Raw genomic sequence first — 27,551 nt, forward strand, 5'->3', positions numbered from 1 at the left:
TTATGAGCAGTGAGTTATGAGCAGTGAGTTATGAGCAGTGAGTTATCAGCAGTGAGTTGTGAGCAGTGAGTTATCAGCAGTGAGTTGTGAGCAGTGAGTTATCAGCAGTGAGTTATCAGCAGTGAGTTATGAACAGTGAGTTATGAGCAGTGAGTTATGAGCAGTGAGTTATCAGCAGTGAGTTATGAGCAGTGAGTTATGAGCAGTGAGTTATCAGCAGTGAGTTATGAACAGTGAGTTGTGAGCAGTGAGTTATGAACAGTGAGTTATCAGCAGTGAGTTATGAACAGTGAGTTATGAGCAGTGAGTTATGAACAGTGAGTTATGAGCAGTGAGTTATGAGCAGTGAGTTATCAGCAGTGAGTTATGAGCAGTGAGTTATGAGCAGTGAGTTATGAGCAGTGAGTTATCAGCAGTGAGTTATGAGCAGTGAGTTATCAGCAGTGAGTTATGAGCAGTGAGTTATGAGCAGTGAGTTATCAGCAGTGAGTTATGAGCAGTGAGTTATGAACAGTGAGTTATGAGCAGTGAGTTATCAGCAGTGAGTTATGAGCAGTGAGTTATCAGCAGTGAGTTATGAGCAGTGAGTTATGAGCAGTGAGTTATCAGCAGTGAGTTATCAGCAGTGAGTTATGAGCAGTGAGTTATGAGCAGTGAGTTATGAGCAGTGAGTTATCAGCAGTGAGTTATGAGCAGTGAGTTATCAGCAGTGAGTTATGAGCAGTGAGTTATGAGCAGTGAGTTATCAGCAGTGAGTTATCAGCAGTGAGTTATGAGCAGTGAGTTATCAGCAGTGAGTTATGAGCAGTGAGTTATGAGCAGTGAGTTATCAGCAGTCAGCAGTGAGTTGTGAGCAGTGAGTTGTGAACAGTGAGTTATGAGCAGTGAGTTATGAGCAGTGAGTTACGAACAGTGAGATATCAGCAGTGAGATATGAGCAGTGAGTTATGAGCAGTGAGTTATCAGCAGTCAGCAGTGAGTTGTGAGCAGTGAGTTGTGAACAGTGAGTTATGAACAGTGAGTTGTGAACAGTGAGTTGTGAACAGTGAGTTATGAACAGTGAGTTATCAGCAGTGAGTTATCAGCAGTGAGTTATCAGCAGTGAGTTGTGAGCAGTGAGTTATGAGCAGTGAGTTATCAGCAGTGAGTTATCAGCAGTGAGTTATGAACAGTGGGTTATCAGCAGTGAGTTATCAGCAGTGAGTTATCAGCAGTGAGTTAGCAGTGAGTTATGAGCAGTGAGTTATGAGCAGTGAGTTATGAGCAGTGAGTTATCAGCAGTGAGTTGTGAACAGTGAGTTATGAACAGTGAGTTGTGAGCAGTGAGTTATCAGCAGTGAGTTATCAGCAGTGAGTTATCAGCAGTGAGTTGTGAACAGTGAGTTATGAACAGTGAGTTATGAGCAGTGAGTTATCAGCAGTGAGTTATCAGCAGTGAGTTATCAGCAGTGAGTTATCAGCAGTGAGTTGTGAACAGTGAGTTATGAACAGTGAGTTGTGAGCAGTGAGTTATCAGCAGTGAGTTATCAGCAGTGAGTTGTGAACAGTGAGTTATGAACAGTGAGTTGTGAGCAGTGCGTTATCAGCAGTGAGTTATCAGCAGTGAGTTATCAGCAGTGAGTTGTGAACAGTGAGTTGTGAACAGTGAGTTATCAGCAGTGAGTTATGAGCAGTGAGTTATGAGCAGTGAGTTATCAGCAGTGAGTTATGAGCAGTGAGTTATGAGCAGTGAGTTATCAGCAGTCAGCAGTGAGTTGTGAGCAGTGAGTTGTGAACAGTGAGTTATGAGCAGTGAGTTATGAGCAGTGAGTTACGAACAGTGAGATATCAGCAGTGAGATATGAGCAGTGAGTTATGAGCAGTGAGTTATCAGCAGTCAGCAGTGAGTTGTGAGCAGTGAGTTGTGAACAGTGAGTTATGAACAGTGAGTTGTGAACAGTGAGTTGTGAACAGTGAGTTATGAACAGTGAGTTATCAGCAGTGAGTTATCAGCAGTGAGTTATCAGCAGTGAGTTGTGAGCAGTGAGTTATGAGCAGTGAGTTATCAGCAGTGAGTTATCAGCAGTGAGTTATGAACAGTGGGTTATCAGCAGTGAGTTATCAGCAGTGAGTTATCAGCAGTGAGTTAGCAGTGAGTTATGAGCAGTGAGTTATGAGCAGTGAGTTATGAGCAGTGAGTTATCAGCAGCGAGTTGTGAACAGTGAGTTATGAACAGTGAGTTGTGAGCAGTGAGTTATCAGCAGTGAGTTATCAGCAGTGAGTTATCAGCAGTGAGTTGTGAACAGTGAGTTATGAACAGTGAGTTATGAGCAGTGAGTTATCAGCAGTGAGTTATCAGCAGTGAGTTATCAGCAGTGAGTTATCAGCAGTGAGTTGTGAACAGTGAGTTATGAACAGTGAGTTGTGAGCAGTGAGTTATCAGCAGTGAGTTATCAGCAGTGAGTTGTGAACAGTGAGTTATGAACAGTGAGTTGTGAGCAGTGCGTTATCAGCAGTGAGTTATCAGCAGTGAGTTATCAGCAGTGAGTTGTGAACAGTGAGTTGTGAACAGTGAGTTATCAGCAGTGAGTTATCAGCAGTGAGTTATCAGCAGTGAGATATCAGCAGTGAGTTGTGAGCAGTGAGTTATGAGCAGTGAGTTATGAGCAGTGAGTTATGAACAGTGAGTTGTGAAAAGTGAGTTATGAGTCGTGAGTTATCAGCAGTGAGTTATGAAGAGTGAGTTATGAGCAGTGAGTTATGAACAGTGAGTTGTGAGCAGTGAGTTATGAACAGTGAGTTATCAGCAGTGAGTTATGAACAGTGAGTTGTGAGCAGTGAGTTATGAACAGTGAGTTATCAGCAGTGAGTTATGAGCAGTGAGTTATGAGCAGTGAATTATGAAGAGTGAGTTATGAACAGTGAGTTATCAGCAGTGAGTTATGAACAGTGAGTTGTGAGCAGTGAGTTATGAACAGTGAGTTATCAGCAGTGAGTTATGAACAGTGAGTTGTGAGCAGTGAGTTATGAACAGTGAGTTATCAGCAGTCAGTTATGAGCAGTGAGTTATGAGCAGTGAATTATGAAGAGTGAGTTATGAACAGTGAGTTATCAGCAGTGAGTTATGAACAGTGAGTTGTGAGCAGTGAGTTATGAACAGTGAGTTATCAGCAGTGAGTTATCAGCAGTGAGTGATCAGCAGTGAGATATCAGCAGTCAGTTGTGAGCAGTGAGTTATGAGCAGTGAGTTATGAACAGTGAGTTGTGAAAAGTGAGTTATGAGCAGTGAGTTATGAACAGTGAGTTGTGAAAAGTGAGTTATGAGCAGTGAGTTATGAACAGTGAGTTGTGAAAAGTGAGTTATCAGCAGTGAGTTATGAACAGTGAGTTGTGAAAAGTGAGTTATGAGCAGTGAGTTATGAAGAGTGAGTTATGAGCAGTGAGTTATGAACAGTGAGTTGTGAGCAGTGAGTTATGAACAGTGAGTTATCAGCAGTGAGTTATGAACAGTGAGTTATCAGCAGTGAGTTATGAACAGTGAGTTATGAGCAGTGAATTATGAGCAGTGAGTTATCAGCAGTGAGTTATCAGCAGTGAGTTATGAACAGTGAGTTATGAGCAGTGAGTTATGAGCAGTGAGTTATGAGCAGTGAGTTATCAGCAGTGAGTTGTGAGCAGTGAGTTATCAGCAGTGAGTTGTGAGCAGTGAGTTATCAGCAGTGAGTTATCAGCAGTGAGTTATGAACAGTGAGTTATGAGCAGTGAGTTATGAGCAGTGAGTTATCAGCAGTGAGTTATGAGCAGTGAGTTATGAGCAGTGAGTTATCAGCAGTGAGTTATGAACAGTGAGTTGTGAGCAGTGAGTTATGAACAGTGAGTTATCAGCAGTGAGTTATGAACAGTGAGTTATGAGCAGTGAGTTATGAACAGTGAGTTATGAGCAGTGAGTTATGAGCAGTGAGTTATCAGCAGTGAGTTATGAGCAGTGAGTTATGAGCAGTGAGTTATGAGCAGTGAGTTATCAGCAGTGAGTTATGAGCAGTGAGTTATCAGCAGTGAGTTATGAGCAGTGAGTTATGAGCAGTGAGTTATCAGCAGTGAGTTATGAGCAGTGAGTTATGAACAGTGAGTTATGAGCAGTGAGTTATCAGCAGTGAGTTATGAGCAGTGAGTTATAAGCAGTGAGTTATGAGCAGTGAGTTATGAGCAGTGAGTTATCAGCAGTGAGTTATGAGCAGTGAGTTATGAGCAGTGAGTTATCAGCAGTGAGTTATCAGCAGTGAGTTATGAGCAGTGAGTTATGAGCAGTGAGTTATGAGCAGTGAGTTATCAGCAGTGAGTTATGAGCAGTGAGTTATCAGCAGTGAGTTATGAGCAGTGAGTTATGAGCAGTGAGTTATCAGCAGTGAGTTATCAGCAGTGAGTTATGAGCAGTGAGTTATGAACAGTGAGTTATCAGCAGTGAGTTATGAGCAGTGAGTTATCAGCAGTGAGTTATGAACAGTGAGTTATGAGCAGTGAGTTATCAGCAGTGAGTTATGAGCAGTGAGTTATCAGCAGTGAGTTGTGAGCAGTGAGTTATGAGCAGTGAGTTATCAGCAGTGAGTTATGAACAGTGTGTTATCAGCAGTGAGTTGTGAGCAGTGAGTTATGAGCAGTGAGTTATCAGCAGTGAGTTATGAACAGTGAGTTATGAGCAGTGAGTTATGAGCAGTGAGTTATCAGCAGTGAGTTATGAGCAGTGAGTTATCAGCAGTGAGTTATGAGCAGTGAGTTATCAGCAGTGAGTTGTGAGCAGTGAGTTATGAGCAGTGAGTTATCAGCAGTGAGTTATGAACAGTGAGTTATCAGCAGTGAGTTGTGAGCAGTGAGTTATGAAGAGTGAGTTATGAGCAGTGAGTTATGAGCAGTGAGTTATGAGCAGTGAGTTATGAGCAGTGAGTTATCAGCAGTGAGTTATGAGCAGTGAGTTATGTGCAGTGAGTTATGAGCAGTGAGTTATGAGCAGTGAGTTATCAGCAGTGAGTTATCAGCAGTGAGTTATGAAGAGTGAGTTATGAACAGTGAGTTATGAGCAGTGAGTTATCAGCAGTGAGTTATCAGCAGTGAGTTATGAGCAGTGAGTTATGAGCAGTGAGTTATCAGCAGTGAGTTATGAAGAGTGAGTTATGAACAGTGAGTTATGAAGAGTGAGTTATGAGCAGTGAGTTATGAGCAGTGAGTTATGAGCAGTGAGTTATGAGCAGTGAGTTATCAGCAGTGAGTTATGAGCAGTGAGTTATGAACAGTGAGTTGTGAGCAGTGAGTTATGAACAGTGAGTTATCAGCAGTGAGTTATGAGCAGTGAGTTATGAGCAGTGAGTTATCAGCAGTGAGTTATCAGCAGTGAGTTATCAGCAGTGAGTTATCAGCAGTGAGTTATGAAGAGTGAGTTATGAACAGTGAGTTATGAGCAGTGAGTTATGAGCAGTGAGTTATCAGCAGTGAGTTATGAGCAGTGAGTTATCAGCAGTGAGTTATGAGCAGTGAGTTATGAGCAGTGAGTTATCAGCAGTGAGTTATCAGCAGTGAGTTATGAAGAGTGAGTTATGAACAGTGAGTTATGAGCAGTGAGTTATGAGCAGTGAGTTATGAGCAGTGAGTTATGAACAGTGAGTTGTGAGCAGTGAGTTATGAACAGTGAGTTATCAGCAGTGAATTATGAAGAGTGAGTTATGAGCAGTGAGTTATGAACAGTGAGTTATGAACAGTGAGTTATCAGCAGTCAGTTGTGAGCAGTGAGTTCTGAGCAGTGAGTTATCTGCAGTCAGTTGTGAGCAGTGAGTTATGAGCAGTGAGTTATGAACAGTGAGTTCTGAGCAGTGAGTTATCAGCAGTCAGTTGTGAGTTATGAACAGTGAGTTATGAGCAGTGAGTTATGAGCAGTGAGTTATGAGCAGTGAGTTGGGAGCAGTGAGTTGTGAGCAGTGAGTTATCAGCAGTCAGTTGTGAGCAGTGAGTTATGAACAGTGAGTTGTGAGCAGTGAGTTATGAGCAGTGAGTTATGAGCAGTGAGTTATGAACAGTGAGTTATCAGCAGTCAGTTGTGAGCAGTGAGTTATGAGCAGTGAGTTATGAACAGTGAGTTATCAGCAGTCAGTTGTGAGCAGTGAGTTATGAACAGTGAGTTATGAACAGTGAGTTATCAGCAGTCAGTTGTGAGCAGTGAGTTATGAACAGTGAGTTATCAGCAGTGAGTTAAAAGTAGTGAGCTATCAGCAGTCAGTTGTGAGCAGTGAGTTATGAGCAGTGAGTTATGAACAGTGAGTTATCAGCAGTCAGTTGTGAGCAGTGAGTTATGAACAGTGAGTTATCAGCAGTGAGTTATGAGTAGTGAGTTATCAGCAGTCAGTTGTGAGCAGTGAGTTATGAACAGTGAGTTATCAGCAGTGAGTTATGAGCAGTGAGTTATCGGCAGTCAGTTGTGAGCAGTGAGTTATGAACAGTGAGTTATCAGCAGTGAGTTATGAGCAGTGAGTTATGAGCAGTGAGTTATGAGCAGTCAGTTGTGAGCAGTGAGTTATGAGCAGTGAGTTATGAACAGTGAGTTCTGTGCAGTGAGTTCTGAGCAGTGAGTTATCAGCAGTCAGTTGTGAGCAGTGAGTTATGAGCAGTGAGTTATCAGCAGTGAGTTATGAACAGTGAGTTATCAGCAGTGAATTATGAGCAGTGAGTTATCAGCAGTCAGTTGTGAGCAGTCAGTTGTGAGCAGTCAGTTGTGAGCAGTGAGTTATGAGCAGTGAGTTATGAGCAGTGAGTTATCAGCAGTCAGTTGTGAGTTCTGAGCAGTGAGTTCTGAGCAGTGAGTTATCAGCAGTGAGTTATCAGCAGTGAGTTATCAGCAGTGAGTTCTCAGCAGTGAGTTCTCAGCAGTCAGTTATCAGCAGTCAGTTATCAGCAGTCAGTTATCAGCAGTCAGTTATCAGCAGTCAGTTGTGAGTTCTGAGCAGTGAATTATGAACAGTGAGTTATCAGCAGTGAGTTATGAACAGTGAGTTATGAGCAGTGAGTTATCAGCAGTCAGTTGTGAGCAGTGAGTTATGAGCAGTGAGTTATCAGCAGTGAGTTATGAACAGTGAGTTATCAGCAGTCAGCAGTGAGTTATGAGCAGTGAGTTATCAGCAGTCAGTTGTGAGCAGTGAGTTCTGAGCAGTGAGTTCTGAGCAGTGAGTTATCAGCAGTGAGTTATCAGCAGTGAGTTATCAGCAGTGAGTTATCAGCAGTGAGTTCTCAGCAGTCAGTTATCAGCAGTCAGTTATCAGCAGTCAGTTATCAGCAGTCAGTTGTGAGTTCTGAGCAGTGAGTTATGAACAGTGAGTTATCAGCAGTGAGTTATGAACAGTGAGTTATGAGCAGTGAGTTATCAGCAGTCAGTTGTGAGCAGTGAGTTATGAGCAGTGAGTTATGAGCAGTGAGTTATGAACAGTGAGTTATCAGCAGTCAGCAGTGAGTTATGAGCAGTGAGTTATCAGCAGTCAGTTGTGAGCAGTGAGTTATGAGCAGTGAGTTATGAACAGTGAGTTATCAGCAGTCAGCAGTGAGTTGTCAGCAGTGAGTTGTCAGCAGTGAGTTGTCAGCAGTGAGTTATCAGCAGTGAGTTATCAGCAGTGAGTTGTGAACAGTGAGTTGTGAGCAGTGAGTTGTGAGCAGTGAGTTGTGAGCAGTGAGTTGTGGGCAGTGAGTTGTCGGCAGTGAGTTGTCGGCAGTGAGTTGTCGGCAGTGAGTTGTCAGCAGTGAGGTGTCAGCAGTGAGTTATGAACAGTGAGTTATCAGCAGTGAGTTATGAACAGTCAGTTATTAACAGTGAGTCATCAGCAGTGAGTTGTGAGCAGTGAGTTATCAGCAGTCAGTTATTAACAGTGAGTTGTGAGCGGTGAGTTGTGAGCGGTGAGTTGTGAGCAGTGAGTTGTGAGCAGTGAGTTGTGAGCAGTGAGTTATGAGCAGTGAGTTGTAAGCAGTGAGTTGTAAGCAGTGAGTTGTGAGCAGTCAGTTCTTAACAGTGAGTTGTGAGCAGTGAGTTATGAACAGTGAGTTGCCTAAGGCAAATTTGGAAACCATATCAAAATATATGACAGTAGATAAGTTGTGGGAAACATTTAAAGAATTTATTCATAAGTTGCAACAAATATACATTACCTTAAAGAATAAAAGCCCTATGGGAAACGTGGTCCAACAGGTGCTAACAATAGAAGTTAAAGATAGTACTGGATTAAAGTAAGAGGCTTATAAATTTGCCAAAAAGAGAAGCAAGCATAAGGATTTGGAGGGTTTTAGAATTTGGCAAAGGATGACCAAAAAATTGATAAAGAAAGAGAAAATAGAATGAGAGTAAACTAGCAAGAGACATGAAAACATATTGTATAAGTTTCTATCGGTATGTAAAAAGGAAGAGATTAGCAAAAGTAAATGTGGGTCATACGAACATATGAACTAGTAGCATCAGTAGGCCATTCGGCCCCTCGAGCCTGCTCCGCCATTCTATAAGACCATAGCTGATCTGTTTGTGCACTCGACTCCACTTTCCTGCCGACCCCGATACCCTGTGACTCTCTTGTTTGTCAAGAATCTGTCAAACTCTGCCTTAAAAACAGGCAGAGAAAGGAGAAATGATAATGGGGATAAAGGAAATGGCACAGGCATTAAACGAATACTTTGTATCTGCCTTCACAGTAGAAGACATAAAATAAATTCTGGAAATAATAGGCAACCTAGGGTCTAGTGAAAAGAGGAACTTAGGGACATGATTCTTAGTAAAGAAATACTATTAGAAATTAATGGGACTTAAAGTTAACAAATCCCCTGGACCTGACGACCTCCATCCTCGGGTTTTAAAAGAAGTGGCTATAGAGATAGTGGATGCATTGGTTTTAATATTCCAGAATTCCTTAGATTCAAGAACATTTCCCAAGGATTGGAGGGTAATAAACGTAACCTTGCTATTCAAGAAAGGAGGGAGAGAGAAAACATGGAACTATAGGCCAGTTATCCTAACATCAATAGTAGGGAACATGCTAGAATCTATTACTGGGGACGTCGTAATAAAGCCCTTTGAAAATCATAATATCATTCAGCAGGATTTATGAAAGGGAAATTGTGTTTGACAAACGTGTTGAAGTTTTTAAAAGTTGTAACTAGCAGCGTAGATAAGGAGGAACCAGTAGATGTAGAGTATTTGAATTTTCTAATAGCATTCGATAAGGTGTCACAAAAAATGTTATTACACTAAATTAGGGCTCATAGAATTGGAGGTAATATATTAGCATGGATAGCGAATTGGTTAACAGACAGAAGACAGAGAGTAGCAATAAACGGGTCAGTTTCGGGTTGTCAGGCTGTAACTAGTAGGCTACAGCAAGGATCAATACTTAGGCCTCAGCTATTTACAATCTATATTAATGACTTAGATGAGCGGACTCAGTGAAACATATATGAGTTTGCTGACGATACAAAGTTAGGTGAAAAAATAAGCTGTAAGGAGGCTGCAAAAGATATAGACAGGTTAAGTGATTGGGCGAGAACATTGCAGATGGAATATAAGGTGGGGAAGTGTGAAGTTATCCACTTTGGAAGGAAAAATAGAAAGGCAGAATATTTCTAAAATGGTGAGCGATTGGGAAACGTTGGTATTCAGAGGGATCTGGGTGTTCTTGTACATGAATCACAGAAAGTTAACATGCAGATACAGCAAGTAATTAGGAAAGAAAATGGTATGTTAGCCTTTATTACAAAGGGTATAAAAGTTATAAAAAGTATAACAGTGAAAAAGTCTTATTGAAACTGTATAAGTGAGAGCACACCTGGAATATTGTGTATAGTTTTGGTTTCCTTACCTAAAGAAGGATACACTAGTCTTGGAGGGAATGTAACAAAGATTCCTGGGATGAGGGATGTGTCCAAGAGGAGAGATTGAGTACAATAGGACGATATTCTCTGAAATTTAGCAGAATGAGAAGTGATCTCATTGAAACATACAAAATTCTTAAAGGTCTTGACAGGCTAGATGCTGGGAGAATGTTTCCCCTGGCTGGGGAGTTTAGATCTAGGGGTCACAGTCTCAGGATAAGGGGCTCGCCATTTAAGGACTGAGATGAGGAGAAATTTCTTCGCTCAAAGGGTTGTGGATCTTTGAAATTCTCTACCCCAGAGAGCAGTGGATGCTCAGTTATTAAATATATTCAACTCAGAGATTTTTGGGATACTAAGGGAATCAAAGGATATTAGGGTAGTGCAGGAAAGTGGAGTTGAAGTAGAAGGTCAACCACGATCGTATTGAATGGCAGAACAGGCTCGAGGGGCTGAATGGCCTACTCAGCTCCTATTTCTTATGTTCTCATGTTAAATGGAGGTAAACACATTACAAAGGTGAGTAACAATCAGTCCCAGGGAAACTGCATATAGTTTTGGTCTCCTTACTTAAGGAGAGATATACTTGCATTGGAAGCAGTTCAGAGAAGGTTCACTAGGCTGATTCTTGGGATGAAGGGGTTCTCTTATGAGGAAAGATTAAGCAGACTTGGCCTATACTCACTGGAATTTAGAAGAATAAGAGGTGATCTTATTGAAACATATAAGATTCTTAGGGGGCGTGACGGGTAGATGCTGAGAAGATGTTTCCCCTCATGGGGGATATCTAGAACTGGGGGCACAATTTCAAAATAAGGGGGCACCCTTTCAAGATGGAGATGAGGAGGGATTTTTTTCTCTCAGAGAGTCGCTAATCTTTGGAATTCTCTTCCCCAGAGAGCAGTGGAGGCTGGGTCATTGAATATATTCAAGGCTGAGTTCGACAGATTTTTGATCTACAAGGGAGTCGAGGGTTACGGGGGTCCGGCAGGAAAGTGGAGTTAAGGCCACAATGAGATCAGCCATGAACTTATTGAATGGCGGAGCAGGCTCGAGGGGCCGAATGGCCTACTCCTGCTCCTAATTTGTATGATCTTACGATCTTATAAGCGTGTTATCACTCTGAAGCCACCTCACAGTCAACTGCCAGTCTTGCACTGTGTTGCATGGATATGCTTCGAGAAAAAGGGGACATTGCAAAATGAAATAGCATAAAGAAAGTTAACCTGAATGGGTTAACCCAAACATTTATCAAAAGGGAAAACACACAGGCATTACGTGCTTATATGGAAGAGCAATAACTGAGAAATATATCCCTATCTAACCTAGAAAACGGACAAAGGATGGCTAAACACTTCAAAACAAGTTGGTTAAAGAACCCTTTCCAAAAAAGACAACTCAAAACAACCCTGAATATGGGCTACTATGCAAAAACAGGTAGTTACACTGAAGTGCAGCATGACACCATCCTGTCATAACTTAGTCTCTATCTGAATCGCTTGCATGGGAGATGAATAAGCATGAAGGTGAGCTTTGCTGCTGTTACTGAGGTAGAAAATTCTGAAGTGGATTACAAACATTGGGGCCATGGGAGTCATAAGCAAAGTGCTGGTTGAGGGATGAGTGCTTGATAAGACACTGGGAGAAATCTCTGCTCTTCCAAAGAATGCAGATTTAACACTTTATTTTGTACATTTATGAGTCTATTTCTTTCATGTCAGCTGGGGCTCAGTGGGGAACATTCTGACCTCTGAGTCAGAAGGTTGTAGGTTCAAGAGCCACACCAGCACTTGAGCCAATAATCCAGACTGACACTCCCTGAGGGAGAGCGGCACTGTCAGAGGGTCAGTACTGAGGGAGTGCTGCACTGTCAGAGGGTCAGTACTGAGGGAGCGCTGCACTGTCAAAGGGCAGTACTGAGGGAGCACTGCACTGTCAAAGGGCAGTACTGAGGGAGCACTGCACTGTCAGAGGGTCAGTACTGAGGGAGTGCTGCACTGTCAAAGGGCAGTACTGAGGGAGCACTGCACTGTCAAAGGGTAGTACTGAGGGAGCACTGCACTGTCAGAGGGTCAGTACTGAGGGAGTGCTGCACTGTTGGAGGGTCAGTATTGAGGGAGCGCTGCACTGTTGGATGATCAGTACTGAGGGAGCACTGCACTGTCAAAGGGCAGTACTGAGGGAGCGCTGCACTGTCAGAGGGTCAGTACTGAGGGAGCACTGCACTGTCAGAGGGTCAGTACTGAGGGAGCACTGCACTGTCAGAGGGTCAGTACTGAGGGAGTGCTGCACTGTTGGAGGGTCAGTACTGAGGGAGCACTGCACTGTCAGAGGGTCAGTACTGAGGGAGCACTGCACTGTCAGAGGGTCAGTACTGAGGGAGCGCTGCACTGTTGAAGGGTCAGTACTGAGGGAGTGCTGCACTGTCAGAGGATCAGTACTGAGGAAGCGCTGCACTGTTGGATGATCAGTACTGAGGGAGCACTGCACTGTCAGAGGGTCAGTACTGAGGGAGCGCTGCACTGTTGAAGGGTCAGTACTGAGGGAGTGCTGCACTGTCAGAGGGTCAGTACTGAGGGAGCACTGCACTGTCGGAGGGTCAGTACTGAGGGAGTGCTGCACTGTTGAAGGGTCAGTACTGAGGGAGTGCTGCACTGTTGAAGGGTCAGTACTGAGGGAGTGCTGCAATGTCAGAGGATCAGTACTGAGGGAGCGCTGCACTGTCAAAGGGCAGTACTGAGGGAGTGCTGCAATGTCAGACGGTCAGTACTGAGGGAGTGCTGCACTGTCGGAGGGTCAGTACTGAGGGAGCGCTGCAATTTCAGACGGTCAGTACTGGCGGAGTGCTGCACTGTCGGAGGATCAGTACTGAGGGAGTGCTGCAATGTCAGAGGGTCAGTACTGATGGAGTGCTGAACTGTCAAAGGGCGAGCACTGAGGGAGTGCTGCACTGTCGGAGGGTCAGTACTGAGGGAGTGCTGCAATTTCAGAGGGTCAGTACTGGCGGAGTGCTGCACTATCGGAGGATCAGTACTGAGGGAGTGCTGCACTGTCAGGGGGTCAGTACTGACGGAGTGCTGAACTGTCAAAGGGCGAGCACTGAGGGAGTGCTGCACTGTCAGGGGGTCAGTACTGAGGGAGGGCTGCACTGTCGGAGGGTCAGTACTGAGGGAGGGCTGCACTGTCAGGGGGTCAGTACTGAGGGAGTGCTGCACTGTCGGAGGATCAGTACTGAGGGAGCGCTGCACTGTCAAAGGGCAGTACTGAGGGAGTGCTGCAATGTCAGACGGTCAGTACTGAGGGAGTGCTGCACTGTCGGAGGGTCAGTACTGAGGGAGCGCTGCAATTTCAGAGGGTCAGTACTGGCGGAGTGCTGCACTGTCGGAGGATCAGTACTGAGGGAGTGCTGCAATGTCAGAGGGTCAGTACTGATGGAGTGCTGAACTGTCAAAGGGCGAGCACTGAGGGAGTGCTGCACTGTCGGAGGGTCAGTACTGAGGGAGTGCTGCAATTTCAGAGGGTCAGTACTGGCGGAGTGCTGCACTGTCGGAGGATCAGTACTGAGGGAGTGCTGCACTGTCAGGGGGTCAGTACTGATGGAGTGCTGAACTGTCAAAGGGCGAGCACTGAGGGAGTGCTGCACTGTCAGGGGGTCAGTACTGAGGGAGGGCTGCACTGTCGGAGGGTCAGTACTGAGGGAGGGCTGCACTGTCAGGGGGTCAGTACTAAGGGAGTGCTGCACTGTCGGAGGGTCAGTACTGAGGGAGCGCTGCAATTTCAGAGGGTCAGTACTGACGGAGTGCTGAACTGTCAAAGGGCGAGCACTGAGGGAGTGCTGCACTGTCGGAGGGTCAGTACTGAGGGAGTGCTGCAATTTCAGAGGGTCAGTACTGGCGGAGTGCTGCACTGTCGGAGGATCAGTACTGAGGGAGTGCTGCACTGTCAGGGGGTCAGTACTGACGGAGTGCTGAATGGTCAAAGGGCGAGCACTGAGGGAGTGCTGCACTGTCGGAGGGTCAGTACTGAGGGAGTGCTGCAATGTCAGAGGGTCAGTACTGATGGAGTGCTGAACTGTCAAAGGGCGAGCACTGAGGGAGTGCTGCACTGTCGGAGGGTCAGTACTGAGGGAGTGCTGCAATTTCAGAGGGTCAGTACTGGCGGAGTGCTGCACTGTCGGAGGATCAGTACTGAGGGAGTGCTGCACTGTCAGGGGGTCAGTACTGATGGAGTGCTGAACTGTCAAAGGGCGAGCACTGAGGGAGTGCTGCACTGTCAGGGGGTCAGTACTGAGGGAGGGCTGCACTGTCGGAGGGTCAGTACTGAGGGAGGGCTGCACTGTCAGGGGGTCAGTACTGAGGGAGTGCTGCACTGTCGGAGGGTCAGTACTGAGGGAGCGCTGCAATTTCAGAGGGTCAGTACTGACGGAGTGCTGAACTGTCAAAGGGCGAGCACTGAGGGAGTGCTGCACTGTCGGAGGGTCGGTACTGAGGGAGTGCTGCAATTTCAGAGGGTCAGTACTGGCGGAGTGCTGCACTGTCGGAGGATCAGTACTGAGGGAGTGCTGCACTGTCAGGGGGTCAGTACTGACGGAGTGCTGAATGGTCAAAGGGCGAGCACTGAGGGAGTGCTGCACTGTCGGAGGGTCAGTACTGAGGGAGTGCTGCAATTTCAGAGGGTCAGTACTGGCGGAGTGCTGCACTGTCGGAGGATCAGTACTGAGGGAGTGCTGCAATTTCAGAGGGTCAGTACTGGTGGAGTGCTGCACTGTCGGAGGATCAGTACTGAGGGAGTGCTGCACTGTCAGGGGGTCAGTACTGACGGAGTGCTGAACTGTCAAAGGGCGAGCACTGAGGGAGTGCTGCACTGTCGGAGGGTCAGTACTGAGGGAGCGCTGCACTGTTGGAGGGTCAGTACTGAGGGAGTGCTGCACTGCCAGCAGGAAGAATAGAAAAGCAGAATATTATTTGAATGGAGAGAGACTGCGGAATGCTGCAGTACAGAGGGACCTGGGTGTCATAAATCATAAAATATCAGCGTGCAGGTACAGCAAGTAATTAGGAAAGCAAGTGGAATGTTGGCCTTTTTTGCAAGGGGGATGGAATATAAAAGTAGGGAAGTCTTGCTACAACTGTACAGGGCATTGGTGAGACTGCAGTAGAGTGCTGTGTACAGTTTTGGTCACCTTATTTAAGAAGCGATATATTTGCATTGGAAGCAGTTCAGAGAAGGTTCACTAGGCTGATTCCTGGGATGAGGGTTTTATCTTATGAGGAAAGGTTGAGCAGGTTGGGCAGGTTGGTGTTTAGAAGAATAAGAGGTGATCTTATTGAAATGCATAAGATTCTGAAGGGGCTTGACAGGGTAGATGCAGCGGTTAGCACCGCAGCCTCACTGCTCCAGCGACTCGGGTACTGCCTGTGTGGAGTTTGCAAGTTCTCCCTGTGTCTGCGTGGGTTTCCTCCGGGTGCTCCGGTTTCCTCCCACATGCCAAAAGACTTGCAGGTTGATAGGTAAATTGGTCATTATAAATTGCCCCTAGTATAGGTAGGTAGTAGGGAAATATAGGGACAGGTGGGAATATGGAATTAGTGTAGGATTAGTATAAAAATGGGTGGTTGATGGTCGGCACAGACTCGGTGGGCCGAAGGGCCTGTTTCAGTGTTGTATCTCTAAAAACTAAAAAAAAAGGATGTTTCCCTTTGTGAGGGAATCTAGAATTTGGTGGCACAGTTTCAAATTCAAGACGGAGATGAGGATAAATTTTAATCTCAGAGGGTCATTAATCTGAGGAATTCTCTTCCCCAGAGATCAGTGGAGGCTGGGTCATTGAATATATTCAAGGCTGAGTTGGACAGATTTTTGATCTACAAGGGAGTCGAGCGTTATGGGGGACTGGCAGGAAAGTGGAGTTAAGGCCACAATGAGATCAGCCATGATCTTATTAAATGGCAGAACAGGCTTGAGGGGCTGAATGGCCTACTCCTGCTCCTATTTCTTATGTTCTTATGAGAGAGCACTGCACTGTTGGAGGGGCCATATTTCAGATTGGAAAGTATAAACCAAGATCTATTCAGATGGATGTTAAACATGCAATAACACTATTCAAAGGGCAGGGGAGTTCTCTCCAGTATTCCTCCCTTAATCAACATCACTAAAAACAGATTAACTGGTTTCGAACCATTGCATTTTACTGATGGTATGGAAAAACAATGATCATTTAGTGTCCCAGCTTCAGGAGAGATTGCAAAACCAAGCAATAGGACATTCATGTCAGTGAGTGCTAATTAAACGACAATAAAGTAGATTTGTTCAGTCCCAAGTTGCTGCCAGTCTGGTGTGGTCTAACCACACTATTTTGCGCTCTCCGTTCTCAGACACTGAGAGCCTTTCAGAGGCTGCATATCTAACTAAGTGAAATTATTCAGCAAAGTGTACATTTTTTGCAGGAGAATTGTTGTGGTGCAAGCTGTAGATTTGAATTCCCATGTTAACTGAGAGGGCAGAGAGGCCTCGGTTTAACGTCTCATCTGAGAGACGGCACCTCCGACAGTGCAACACACCCTTAGTACTGCCCATCCGACAGTGCTGTGCTCCCTCAGTGCTGCCCCTCTGAAAGTGCGGTGCTCCCTCAGAACTGACCCAACAACAGTGCGCCGCTCCCTCAGTACTGACCCTCCGACAGTGCAGTACTCCCTCAGGACTGACCCTCCGACAGTGCAGCACTCCCTCAGTACTGACCCTCCGACATTGCAGCACTCCCTCAGTACTGACCCTCCGACAGTGCAGTACTCCCTCAATACTGACCCTCCGACAGTGCAGTACTCCCTCAGTACTGACCCTCCGACAGTGCAGCACTCCCTCAGTACTGACCCTCCGACAGTGCAGCACTCCCTCAGTACTGACCCTCCGACAGTGCAGCACTCCCTCAGTACTGACCCTCCGACAGTGCAGCACTCCCTCAGTACTGACCCTCCGACAGTGCAGTACTCCCTCAGGACTGACCCTCCGACAGTGCAGCACTCCCTCAGTACTGACCCTCCGACATTGCAGCACTCCCTCAGTACTGACCCTCCGACAGTGCAGTACTCCCTCAATACTGACCCTCCGACAGTGCAGTACTCCCTCAGTACTGACCCTCCGACAGTGCAGCACTCCCTCAGTACTGACCCTCCGACAGTGCAGCACTCCCTCAGTACTGACCCTCCGACAGTGCAGCACTCCCTCAGTACTGACCCTCCGACAGTGCAGCACTCCCTCAGTACTGACCCTCCGACAGTGCAGCACTCCCTCAGTACTGACCCTCCGACAGTGCAGCACTCCCTCAGTACTGACCCTCCGACAGTGCAGCACACCCTCAGTACTGACCCTCCGACAGTGCAGCACTCCCTCAGTACTGACCCTCCGACAGTGCAGCACTCCCTCAGTACTGACCCTCCGACAGTGCAGCACACCCTCAGTACTGACCCTCCGACAGTGCAGCACTCCCTCAGTACTGACCCTCCGACAGTGCAGCACACCCTCAATACTGACCCTCCGACAGTGCAGTACTCCCTCAGTACTGACCCTCCGACAGTGCAGCACTCCCTCAGTACTGACCCTCCGACAGTGCAGCACTCCCTCAGTGCTGACCCTCCGACAGTGCAGCACTCCCTCAGTACTGACCCTCCGACAGTGCAGCACTCCCTCAGTACTGACCCTCCGACAGTGCAGCACACCCTCAATACTGACCCTCCGACAGTGCAGTACTCCCTCAGTACTGACCCTCCGACAGTGCAGCACTCCCTCAGTACTGACCCTCCGACAGTGCAGTACTCCCTCAGTACTGACCCTCCGACAGTGCAGCACTCCCTCAGTACTGACCCTCCGACAGTGCAGTACTTCCTTAGTACTGACCCTCCGATAGTGCAGTACTCCCTCAGTACTGACCCTCCGACAGTGCAGCACACCCTCAATACTGACCCTCCGACAGTGCAGCACTCCCTCAGTACTGACCCTCCAACAGTGCAGCACTCCCTCAGTACTGACCCTCCGACAGTGCAGCACTCCCTCAGTACTGACCCTCCGACAGTGCAGCACTCCCTCAGTACTGACCCTCCGACAGTGCAGCACACCCTCAATACTGACCCTCCGACAGTGCAGTACTCCCTCAGTACTGACCCTCCGACAGTGCAGTACTCCCTCAGTACTGACCCTCCGACAGTGCAGCACTCCTTCAGTACTGACCCTCCGACAGTGCAGCACTCCCTCATTACTGACCCTCTGACAGTGCAGCACTCCCTCAGTACTGACACTCTGACAGTGCAGCACTCCCTCAGTACTGACCCTCCGACAGTGCAGTACTCCCTCAGTACTGACCCTCCGACAGTGCAGCACTCCTTCAGTACTGACCCTCCGACAGTGCAGCACTCCCTCATTACTGACCCTCTGACAGTGCAGCACACCCTCAGTACTGACCCTCCGACAGTGCAGCACTCCTTCAGTACTGACCCTCCGACAGTGCAGCACTCCCTCATTACTGACCCTCTGACAGTGCAGCACTCCCTCAGTACTGACACTCTGACAGTGCAGCACTCCCTCATTACTGACCCTCTGACAGTGCAACCCTCCCTCAGTACTGACCCATCGCTACATAAATGCAAGTTCTTATTTTTCTTTTTGAAGTTTCTATTGACAATAAATATGCAGTGTTGAACAGTGAAAAATAAAACTCTTTTGATAGGAATGTGTTTTTTTTGCCTGCAAAGGAGGCACCAAAAGCCAAAGTTTAGACATTTGCTCTTTGATGACATCCCAATCCAGGGTCCAAGAATACTGTATCCAATGATTGGGATTCAGATGCAATGTCCAAACACTCTCAAGCCACAAATATTGTATTGAGAGCTGCCCCTGAGTTTGGATAAACTATTTGATATTTAAAAGCAGCAATATGGCACCTGGTGGCATTGCACTAAAGAAAGACTTGCAATTCTATAGCACCTTTTACAACCTCAGGACATCTCGAAGTGCTTTACAGCCAATGAAGCACTTTTATTGAACTGTAGTGACTGTTGTAATGTAGGAAACGTGGCAGCCAATTTGTGCACAGCAAGATCCCACAAACAGCAATGTGAGAATGACCACATCATCTGTTTTAGTGACGTTGGTTGAGGGATTAATATTGGACAGGACACCGGGGAGAACTCCCCTGCAATTGTTCAAAATGGGATCTTTTACATCCACCTGAGAGAGCAGCCCGGTTCTGAGTTTAACATTTCATCCAAAAGACAGCACCTCTGACAGTGCAGCACTCCCTCAGTGCTGCACTGGAGTGTCAGCCTGGATTTTTATGGTCAAATCTCTGGAATGGGACTAAAGGGTACTGTTGTTAAATGGTAGCCCCAGACTCTCTACATGCCTGCTCAGCCTCTAGCCGCAGGCCCTCTCGCCCGTGACTGGTCGCTATTCCATCCCTGTGTTGCACCCTGTCTGGTTACATTCATTCTTCCTGTCTGTTGCTGCACATCTCTTAAATAAAAGGAAAAGAAACTTAAATTCATGGAAGACATTCCAGTTGTGCCTTTTCTTAAGCTATCGGTAGTCTGCTCTACATCTCAAACCAGACTGCAGATGTTGCTTTTAAACCCTCTGCTACTTTATACATGGTTGTGTAACTTACTCTGCTAGAAATGCAAGCATTTTTACTAAATTGTAAAACACAGTCTGCACTCTGTTTCCATGTGACTTCAAATTGTAAGATCTGTTCAGCTAACTGAGACAGCTTTGAGCTTTAGGTAAACTGTGTAGATTTTATTAATAACACACCTTTTTAGACTTGAAAGCATTTTAATTATATCTTTTTTAGAATGCCTGTAATCTTTTCACTGCGCCAAACCTCTGGAACTCCGTGCTCTAGTGTAATGAAGATAAACCGATCAAGCCTCTACTCTGCAGCACTGACACAGTGCTTGATGGCTTCTCCTGTTGCCACTGCCTGTTCATTTCCCCCATAATTGCCAGCTGGTTTTGAGGCCTGACAGCAAGTTTTGTACGTAAACTCTCAGCCGTGCCTTCGTCACCTCCAGACTTGACTATTTCAATGCTCTCTCTTCTGGCCTACCGCCCATCTTCCATAAACTTCAACTCATCCAATAATCTGTAATAATCTGTTGCCATGGCCTAACTCAAACCAAGTCCCAATTACCCATTAGCCCCTGTGCTTGCTGACCTACATTGTCTCCTGGTCTGACAACACCTTGACTGTAAAATTCTCAACCTTGTTTCCAGATCCCGTCATAGCCTCACCTTTCTCTATCTCTGTAACCTCTTCCAGCCCCACAACCCTCCAAGATATCTGCACTCTGCTGGTCCAACCCCAATTTCCATTACCCCACCATTGGCAGCCACGCCTTCAGCTGTACAGGCCTTAAGCTCTGGAATTCCTCCCCTAAATCTCTCTAATTCTCTCTCCTCCTTTAAGTCGCTCCTTAAAACCTACCTCTTTGACCAAGCTTTTGGGCACCTGTCCTAATAGCTCCTTATATGGCCTGGTGTCAAATTCTGCCTCGTTATGCTCCTAATGCTTTGGGATGTTTTACTAAAGGCGCTATATAAATGCAAGTTGTTTCGTAACTCATCCTCAACAGTATCCTTAGGGATCTCTGTTTGGGATTGGGTGAAACAATCCACGTTTTAAATTGAGAATGTGCAGCTTTCCAGTTGTGGCCTTTTGTAAACCCCACCACTGATGATGCTCAATACGGAACTCCAGCAGCATTCCAGATGGGATCTGGCCAAGGATTTGTACAACCGAAGCAACATTTCAGGAAGGACCCTTGAAATCATTCCTGGCTGGATAACCCTCTCCAAAATGCCTTGACACCCAAATAGCGGGCACCGCTAGTGGAGGGCTACAGAGAACTCTAAAGCACCCGTGTCCGGTCCTGTGAACACTGCAAGATGAGATGTAAAGATGACTGAATCTGGCACAGGGACGGCTGGCATTGATATACCTGCATGGATAGTTTGGTTGCCAAATTGTGCGAAGCTCCGATCCCTGGGATTTCTTTGCCCAGGGCTTCTGTCCCTGATCACCATCGAGCGGTGATGGCTGGAAGGTCAGTGTGCCAGACGAGACTGGATTGAGTCTGGCAGTGATGGCCTCCATGGTTAAGCAACAGCTGACCCTCACTGCTCAGGTTTGCAATCCAGATTGGGCAAGGGTAAAAAGACAGTATTGGTTGTGATTTCACCTCAGAAAGGAACCAACAAGGGCTGCAAGAAGGGGTAAAATATGAAAGTGGAAAAGGTGTGGTGGTGTGGGGGGCTATGTGGGGGGGGGGGGGGGGTAGAGGGGGGGGAAGACACAGGGGAAAAAGGACTGATTCACACCAGGAAAGCAATCCTCTTTAAATCAGAGTGGCTTTTCTCAGGAATGCACAACCACACCCTTACTGAAAGTGCTGTGAAGTGGGAGCTCAGTTTGCAAACTGGGCAAAGTTTCATCTGTAATTAAAACCATTAAGAGAAAATAGAATTACATTTCCTTGTGAGCTGATGACTTGAAACATGAGAGAAATTGCCTTCGAATACTAGCGGTGATTCTGTTCTCCCTATGGGGGAGCAACACACGCAGGGAGCTCGGGTCAGAGAGACAGAGAGAGATGACTACAATGCTGTAGCCCTGAGTCTCAGCTCCACATTCCCTGCGAGCCCCCTGCTTCACCACATGGAGCTTGACCTTCACCCTACGGTTACTTTTCACTGTGGCACCAGAGGGTCTAGAGTCCATGATCAACAACAGGGGCAATATTTTGATTTAATTTGTTAAGTTTCCTTTAAGTTATTTATAATTCACAGTTTATTGCTCGCAGCCCTTTGAAAATCTTTTCCTGACGATGAAAATTGTCATCTTTATTGGCAATGATCAAAAAGAGTTAGAGGGAGCAACTAAATGGAAGAAAATAATTGTGCTAGAAATGTTTGTGGCTCCCTTGCTCTTGAAGGCTCAAGGGTTGTGCCAGGCTGCACCAGCAGCCCCTCCATACCTTCAAGTGCCCAGTCTTTATGAGCGAGTGTTGACCGAGATATTGGGCAGTGTTGTGCATCAGTGCCAACCCCCATTCAGCCCTCACCCGAGACCCACACGGTTGGGGTATCAGTGCGCAGCGATGAGAAATGGGAACCCCCCGCCCCTCCCAGGATTAAATTGTTTCCCTCTCTAATCCGGGAGTATGCTCATGGGCCTAGCATAGATCCCCAAATATAACCCCAGAAAAAGAAACTTGGGGTGAAATGGTGCCTCAGAGTAAAACCAGACCAGCCCATTGAGAGTGCAACCCATGTTGGTGATTACTCTTTCAGTTCAAAGATCATTAACTCAGGATTCCTGTTCTCTTTTTTTAAATTATTTGTCCTTCACTACCTGATATTTGTCCAGCACACTCCAGCCCTTGCTAACAGATAAATGGCTAGTTCCAGGGTAGTAACACTGAACGGAATTACTGGCGAGTCTACGGAAACCCCAGTTCTACATCCTTGTCAGGTTTCTCTCTCTGCCTCGACACCCAGTTTAAAATATTTTATACTTTGGAGTGCTGTACAGTGCTGTGACCTCGCACAGGATGTCAGAGAGTCAACTCGCGAATAAAGGCAGAAGTTTGCCGTACCTTAAGGATGTCGTCTTTCTTGAAACTCAGCTCATCTTCTCCAGCCCCGTTGAACTCGTACTTGGCCACAGCTTCCATTCGGGACACCCACGGAGGAACCTCACTCGTCAGAAGCTGACCAAAAGACTTTACAACAAGAAATGGGAAGGAAGCTCCTCCGATAGACCGGCTCCTAGAGCGGGTGCGTGGTGTGTGTGCGCAGCAGGAGGGGGAGGGGGAACTGTGAAGTGGCAGGGGGGAGGGGGGGGGGAAGAGGGTGGGAGGGAGGAGGGGGCAGAGAAAAGATACAAGAAACTTGTTTCAACGGCGCGTTCGAACTTCAGTTCACAGAAGGTTCCAGATGGTTTTTCGCACTTCTAAAGGTTCCCAAACCACAAGCCAGCGGGTGCAGAGAGAAATGTCTAGCACAAGCACCCCTCCCTCACTCTGCTACTTTTCAAAAGGTAATTAAAAAAAAAGAAAATTGGGGCCAATTTCTTTTTGTACTTCAGGAAAACCACAATCAAAAACGCTTAATACAGAAGTTCAACAAAGGGGAGTCACTCAGCACCACTCTAAAACAATCTTCAACTCTTGGAGCAGGACTCGCACAGGACTGGCCCACACAGAGTGGACATGGGGAATCTCCCCTCATCAATCAATGGAATGTCAGTCCGCTGTCAAAACCCGACACTCGGAAATCTGCTTGTTCATTTGATGGCAGTTTTTTTTTGCCTAAAAGGTTTTGTTTTAACTGCAGGCGGCTTCCTGCGTCACTCACCTATTGCACTGTGTGAAGGAGGCTGCGGGTAAACTGCACCAAAAAAAAAAAAAGTTGCTGTTAACTGCAGACTAAACCCTCACTTAAAGGTAAATCACAACTCTGACCTTATTTGGACCTCAGGAAGGATATATCAACCTTGGAGGGGGTGCAGTGTAGATACCAGAATGAGAGTGGGGCTGAAAGGGTTAAATTATGAGGGCAAGTTGCTCAACTTTGGTTTGCATCTCCTTGAGTTTAGAAGATTGAGGGATGATCTGCTCAAGGTCTTTAAAATGATAAAGGGATTTGCCAGCGTAGATAGAAACTATTTCCTCTGGTGAAGAATCCAGAACAAGGGGACACAATCTTAAAATTAGAGCCAGGCCGTTTAGGGGTGAAATTAGGAAGCACTTTATCCCACAGGTTTTAGCGGAAACCTGGAACTCACTCCCCACAAAGGGCTGGGGATGCTGAGCCTCAAATAGAGCTTTCAAGTCCAAGATTATTGTTGGGGGAAGGGTATCGAGGGATGTGGAGGAAAGGTGAGTAAATGGGGTTTTGTGGAATAGATCAGCCATGATTTAATTGAATGATGGAGCAGGCTCAAAGGGCTGAATGGCCTCCTCATGGAGAAATTACCTGTGGCACCTGTAACAAGGTAAAGATGAATAGATCTGATCAAAGGATACCCTGACAACTGCTGGGATACAGTACAAGTTTGGGCATTGGAGGATGATATGATGGTGCTGCGATGCTGCCAGAGTCGAATAGCCCACTGCCAAGGCTCACACAAGTGAAATAGCCAGTGGGCCTATGTGTGTGGGGGTTCCCAGCATCACAGAAAAGTACCACAGTAAGAGAGAGGAGTGGGGAAACACAGAATAAGAACCAGCAGCAGCCTTTCACACCACTCGGAGAAGTTTCTCGAGAATAACCCCTTTCACCATCATTTTGATCAGGAAAAGATACATGACCTGGAGATCTAAAGAAAGAAAAAAAATGTAATCCAGAGGCAGTAGGTATTCGAAAAGAAATGAAAATGAGCCAAGTTTGTTCTCTGACAGAGAGACAGAATGATAATTACTGAGTTTTAGCAATAAACTTGATTATAGAGTCTCAGCATCAAAGAACTATATCATTTGCTTTGGTGCCACTCAACTCTCATTACTGCACTACACCACTGCTCGAGACGAGTGCACACAAAAGTCAGTTTCTTTTCCCAAGCATGTAAAACTAGAAGGAAGAAAATACACACAGAAATGTGTCATATCTGTTTAGAAATCAATTAGTCGATCTTGTGCATTTTGATAGCGCCTTTCGCAACCTCAGGTTGTCCCAAAGCCACTGATGTACTTTTTGAAGCACAGTCACTTTTGTAATGTTGCACAGCAAGATCCCACAAACAGCAATCTGATTCTGTGATGTTGGTTGAGGGATAAATATTGCCCCTAGGACACTAGGGAGAACTCCCCTGCTCTCCTTCCAACAGTGCCATGGGATCTTTAGCATCCGCCTGAGAGGGCAGACGGGGTCTCAATTTAAAATCTCATCCGAAAGCCAGCATCTCCGACAGGAGCACCTAGATTTGGAAGTCCCATCCTTTTCTTTCTGGGACCATATTTATTCTGAACCCTCACTTCCTCCTCCTTGAACGCCTCCCACTGCTCTGACACTGATTTTCCTTCAAGTATAGATAAGTCCCCGGGGCCAGACGGGATATACCCAAGGTTATTACGGGAAGCGAGGGAAGAGATTGCTGCTCCTTTGGCGATGATCTTTGCGTCCTCACTGTCCACTGGAGTAGTACCAGATGATTCAAGGGTGGCAAATGTTGTTCCCTTGTTCAAGAAAGGGAATAGGGATAACCCTGGGAATTACAGACCAGTCAGTCTTACGTCGGTAGTGGGCAAATTATTGGGGAGGATTCTGAGAGACAGGATTTATGATTATTTGGAAAAGCATAGTTTGATTAGAGATAGTCAGCATGGCTTTGTGAGGGGCAGGTCATGCCTCACAAGCCTTATTGAATTCTTTGAGGATGTGACAAAACACATTGATGAAGGAAGAGCAGTGGATGTGGTGTAAATGGATTTTAGCAAGGCGTTTGATAAGGTTCCCCATGGTAGGCTCATTCAGAAAGTAAGGAGGCATGGGATACAGGGAAATTTGGCTGTCTGGATACAGAATTGGCTGGCCCATAGAAGACAGAGGGTGGTAGTAGATGGAAAGTATTCAGCCTGGAGCTCGGTGACCAGTGGTGTTCCGCAGGGATCTGTTCTGGGACCTCTGCTCTTTGTGATTTTTATAAATGACTTGGATGAGGAAGTGGAAGGCTGGGTTAGTAAGTTTGCCGATGACACAAAGGTTGCTGGAGTTGTGGATAGTGTGGAGGGCTGTTGTAGGTTGCAACGGGACATTGACAGGATGCAGAGCTGGGCTGAGAAGTGGCAGATGGAGTTCAACCTGGAAAAGTGTGAAGTGATTCATTTTGGAAGGTCGAATTTGAATGCAGAATACAGGCTTAAAGACAGGATTCTTGGTAACGTGGAGGAACAGAGGGATCTTGGGGTCCACGTACATAGATCCCTCAATGTTGCCACCCAAGTTGATAGGGCTGTTAAGAAGGCGTATGGTGTGTTGGCTTTCATTAACAGGGGGATTGAGTTTAAGAGCAGCGAGGTTATGCTGCAGCTCTATAAGGCCCTGGTTCGACCACACTTGGAATATTGTGTTCAGTTCTGGTCGCCTCATTATAGGAAGGATGTGGAAGCTTTAGAGAGGGTGCAGAGAAGATTTACCAGGATGCTGCCTGGACTGAAGAAAGGTTGAGGGAGCTAGGGCTTTTCTCATCGGAGCGAAGAAGGATGAGAGGTGACTTGGTAGAGGTGTACAAGATGATGAGAGGCATAGATAGAGTGGATAGCCAGAGACTTTTTCCCAGGGCGGAAAGGGCTATCACCAGGGGGCATAATTTTAAGGTGATTGGAGGAAGGTTTCGGGGAGATGTCAGAGGTAGGTTCTTTACACAGAGAGTGGTGGGTGCGTGGAATGAACTGCCAGCGGTGGTAGTAGAAGCAGATACATTAGGGACATTTAAGCGACTCTTGGATAGGTACATGGATGATAGTAGAATGAAGGGTATGTAGGTAGTTTGATCTTACAGTAGGTTAAAGTGTCGGCACAACATCGTGGGCCGAAGGGCCTGTACTGTGCTGTACTGTTCTATGTTCTATGTTCTATTAAGTAGCTGTTTCCAGTCTATTTCTGCTGAACTATATCGGCCTAGGACACTGAGGAAAACTTCCCTGGTCTTAGAAATAGTGCTATGAAATCTTTTACATCCACTGGCAAGGCAGACAGCTGCGATTTAGCACGATAACTGAAAGACAGCACTTCCAACAGTGCAGCACTCTCTCAGTACTGCACTGGGAGTGTCAGCCTGGATTTTGACTCAAGTCTCTGAAGTGGGGTTTGAACTCACAACCTTCTGACTCAGAGGTGAGAGTGCAACCCACCGAGTTACAGCTGACACCCAAGGGTTTCCAAAATGCTTCACAGCCAACAATGTAAATTTAAACAGTTGTCATGTAGGGATATTTTAAAACCAACTTTTAAATGTCCTTCGAACCTTCTCTGCTCCAGCGGAAATAACCACATCTCTACTCATAATGACGGGGTCATAGTCAAGTGATGTGAATGAAACGAGGAGTGATGTATAACGGGCAGTTGATTTGATATTACCCCAAGTCAGCGTTATCCCCTAGAGTAAAGAAAGAAAAGATGGGATTAAAGGAGGTGTAAATGACAATAGCTCATTATCAACAGCTGCTATCCAAATAAATTGGGCAGAGGTCATGACCTGCAATTGTTGAACTCAATGTTGAGACCATAAGGTTGTAGAGTGCCTAATTGAAAGATGAGATGCTGTTCCATTGAGCTTCATTGGAACAGTGTAGGAGACCCAGAACAGAGAGGTCAGAGTGGGATGGGGAATTGAAATGACAAGTGTTCGGAAGCTCAGGGGTACACTTGTGGGCTGAATGGAGGTGTTCCGCAAAGCGATCACCCTAACTGCATTTGATCTCCCCATTGTAGAGCAGACCGCATCATGAGCAGTGAATACAAGATACTAAATTGAAAGAAGTACAAGTAAATCGCCTTTTTGCCTGGAAGAAGTGTTTAGATCCTTGGATTGTGGGAAGAGAGGAGGTAAAAGGACAGGTTGCATCTCCTGTGCTTGCATGGAAAGGTGCCAAGGGAAGAGGAGGAAGTGTTGGGAGTGATAGAAGATGGAATGCTGAAA

At 46.3% G+C, this 27,551-nt stretch overlaps 1 protein-coding gene across 4 annotated transcripts in view; it reads right to left on the reverse strand.

Annotated features, from left to right (window-relative positions):
- The window catches only part of LOC137353476 (growth factor receptor-bound protein 2-like), a 79,375-nt gene extending 56,197 nt beyond the window's left edge, over positions 1–23,178 (reverse strand). Inside the window, exons 1-2 of one of the 4 annotated variants that reach the window (XM_068019802.1) lie at positions 22,507–22,588; positions 8,443–8,595 (exon numbers count right to left, since the gene is read on the reverse strand). In XM_068019802.1, coding sequence (XP_067875903.1) covers positions 8,443–8,496 — 54 coding nt within the window. In that variant the 5' untranslated portion in view covers positions 8,497–8,595; positions 22,507–22,588. Of the gene's footprint in view, positions 1–8,442; positions 8,596–22,506 lie in introns of all 4 variants that reach the window. The other 3 variants (XM_068019799.1, XM_068019800.1, XM_068019801.1) reach the window with 3 other exon arrangements.
- Positions 23,179–27,551: the final 4,373 nt, after the last annotated feature.

The sequence above is a fragment of the Heterodontus francisci genome, chromosome 41, assembly GCF_036365525.1.
Source record: "Heterodontus francisci isolate sHetFra1 chromosome 41, sHetFra1.hap1, whole genome shotgun sequence".
Lineage (NCBI taxonomy): Eukaryota > Metazoa > Chordata > Chondrichthyes > Heterodontiformes > Heterodontidae > Heterodontus > Heterodontus francisci.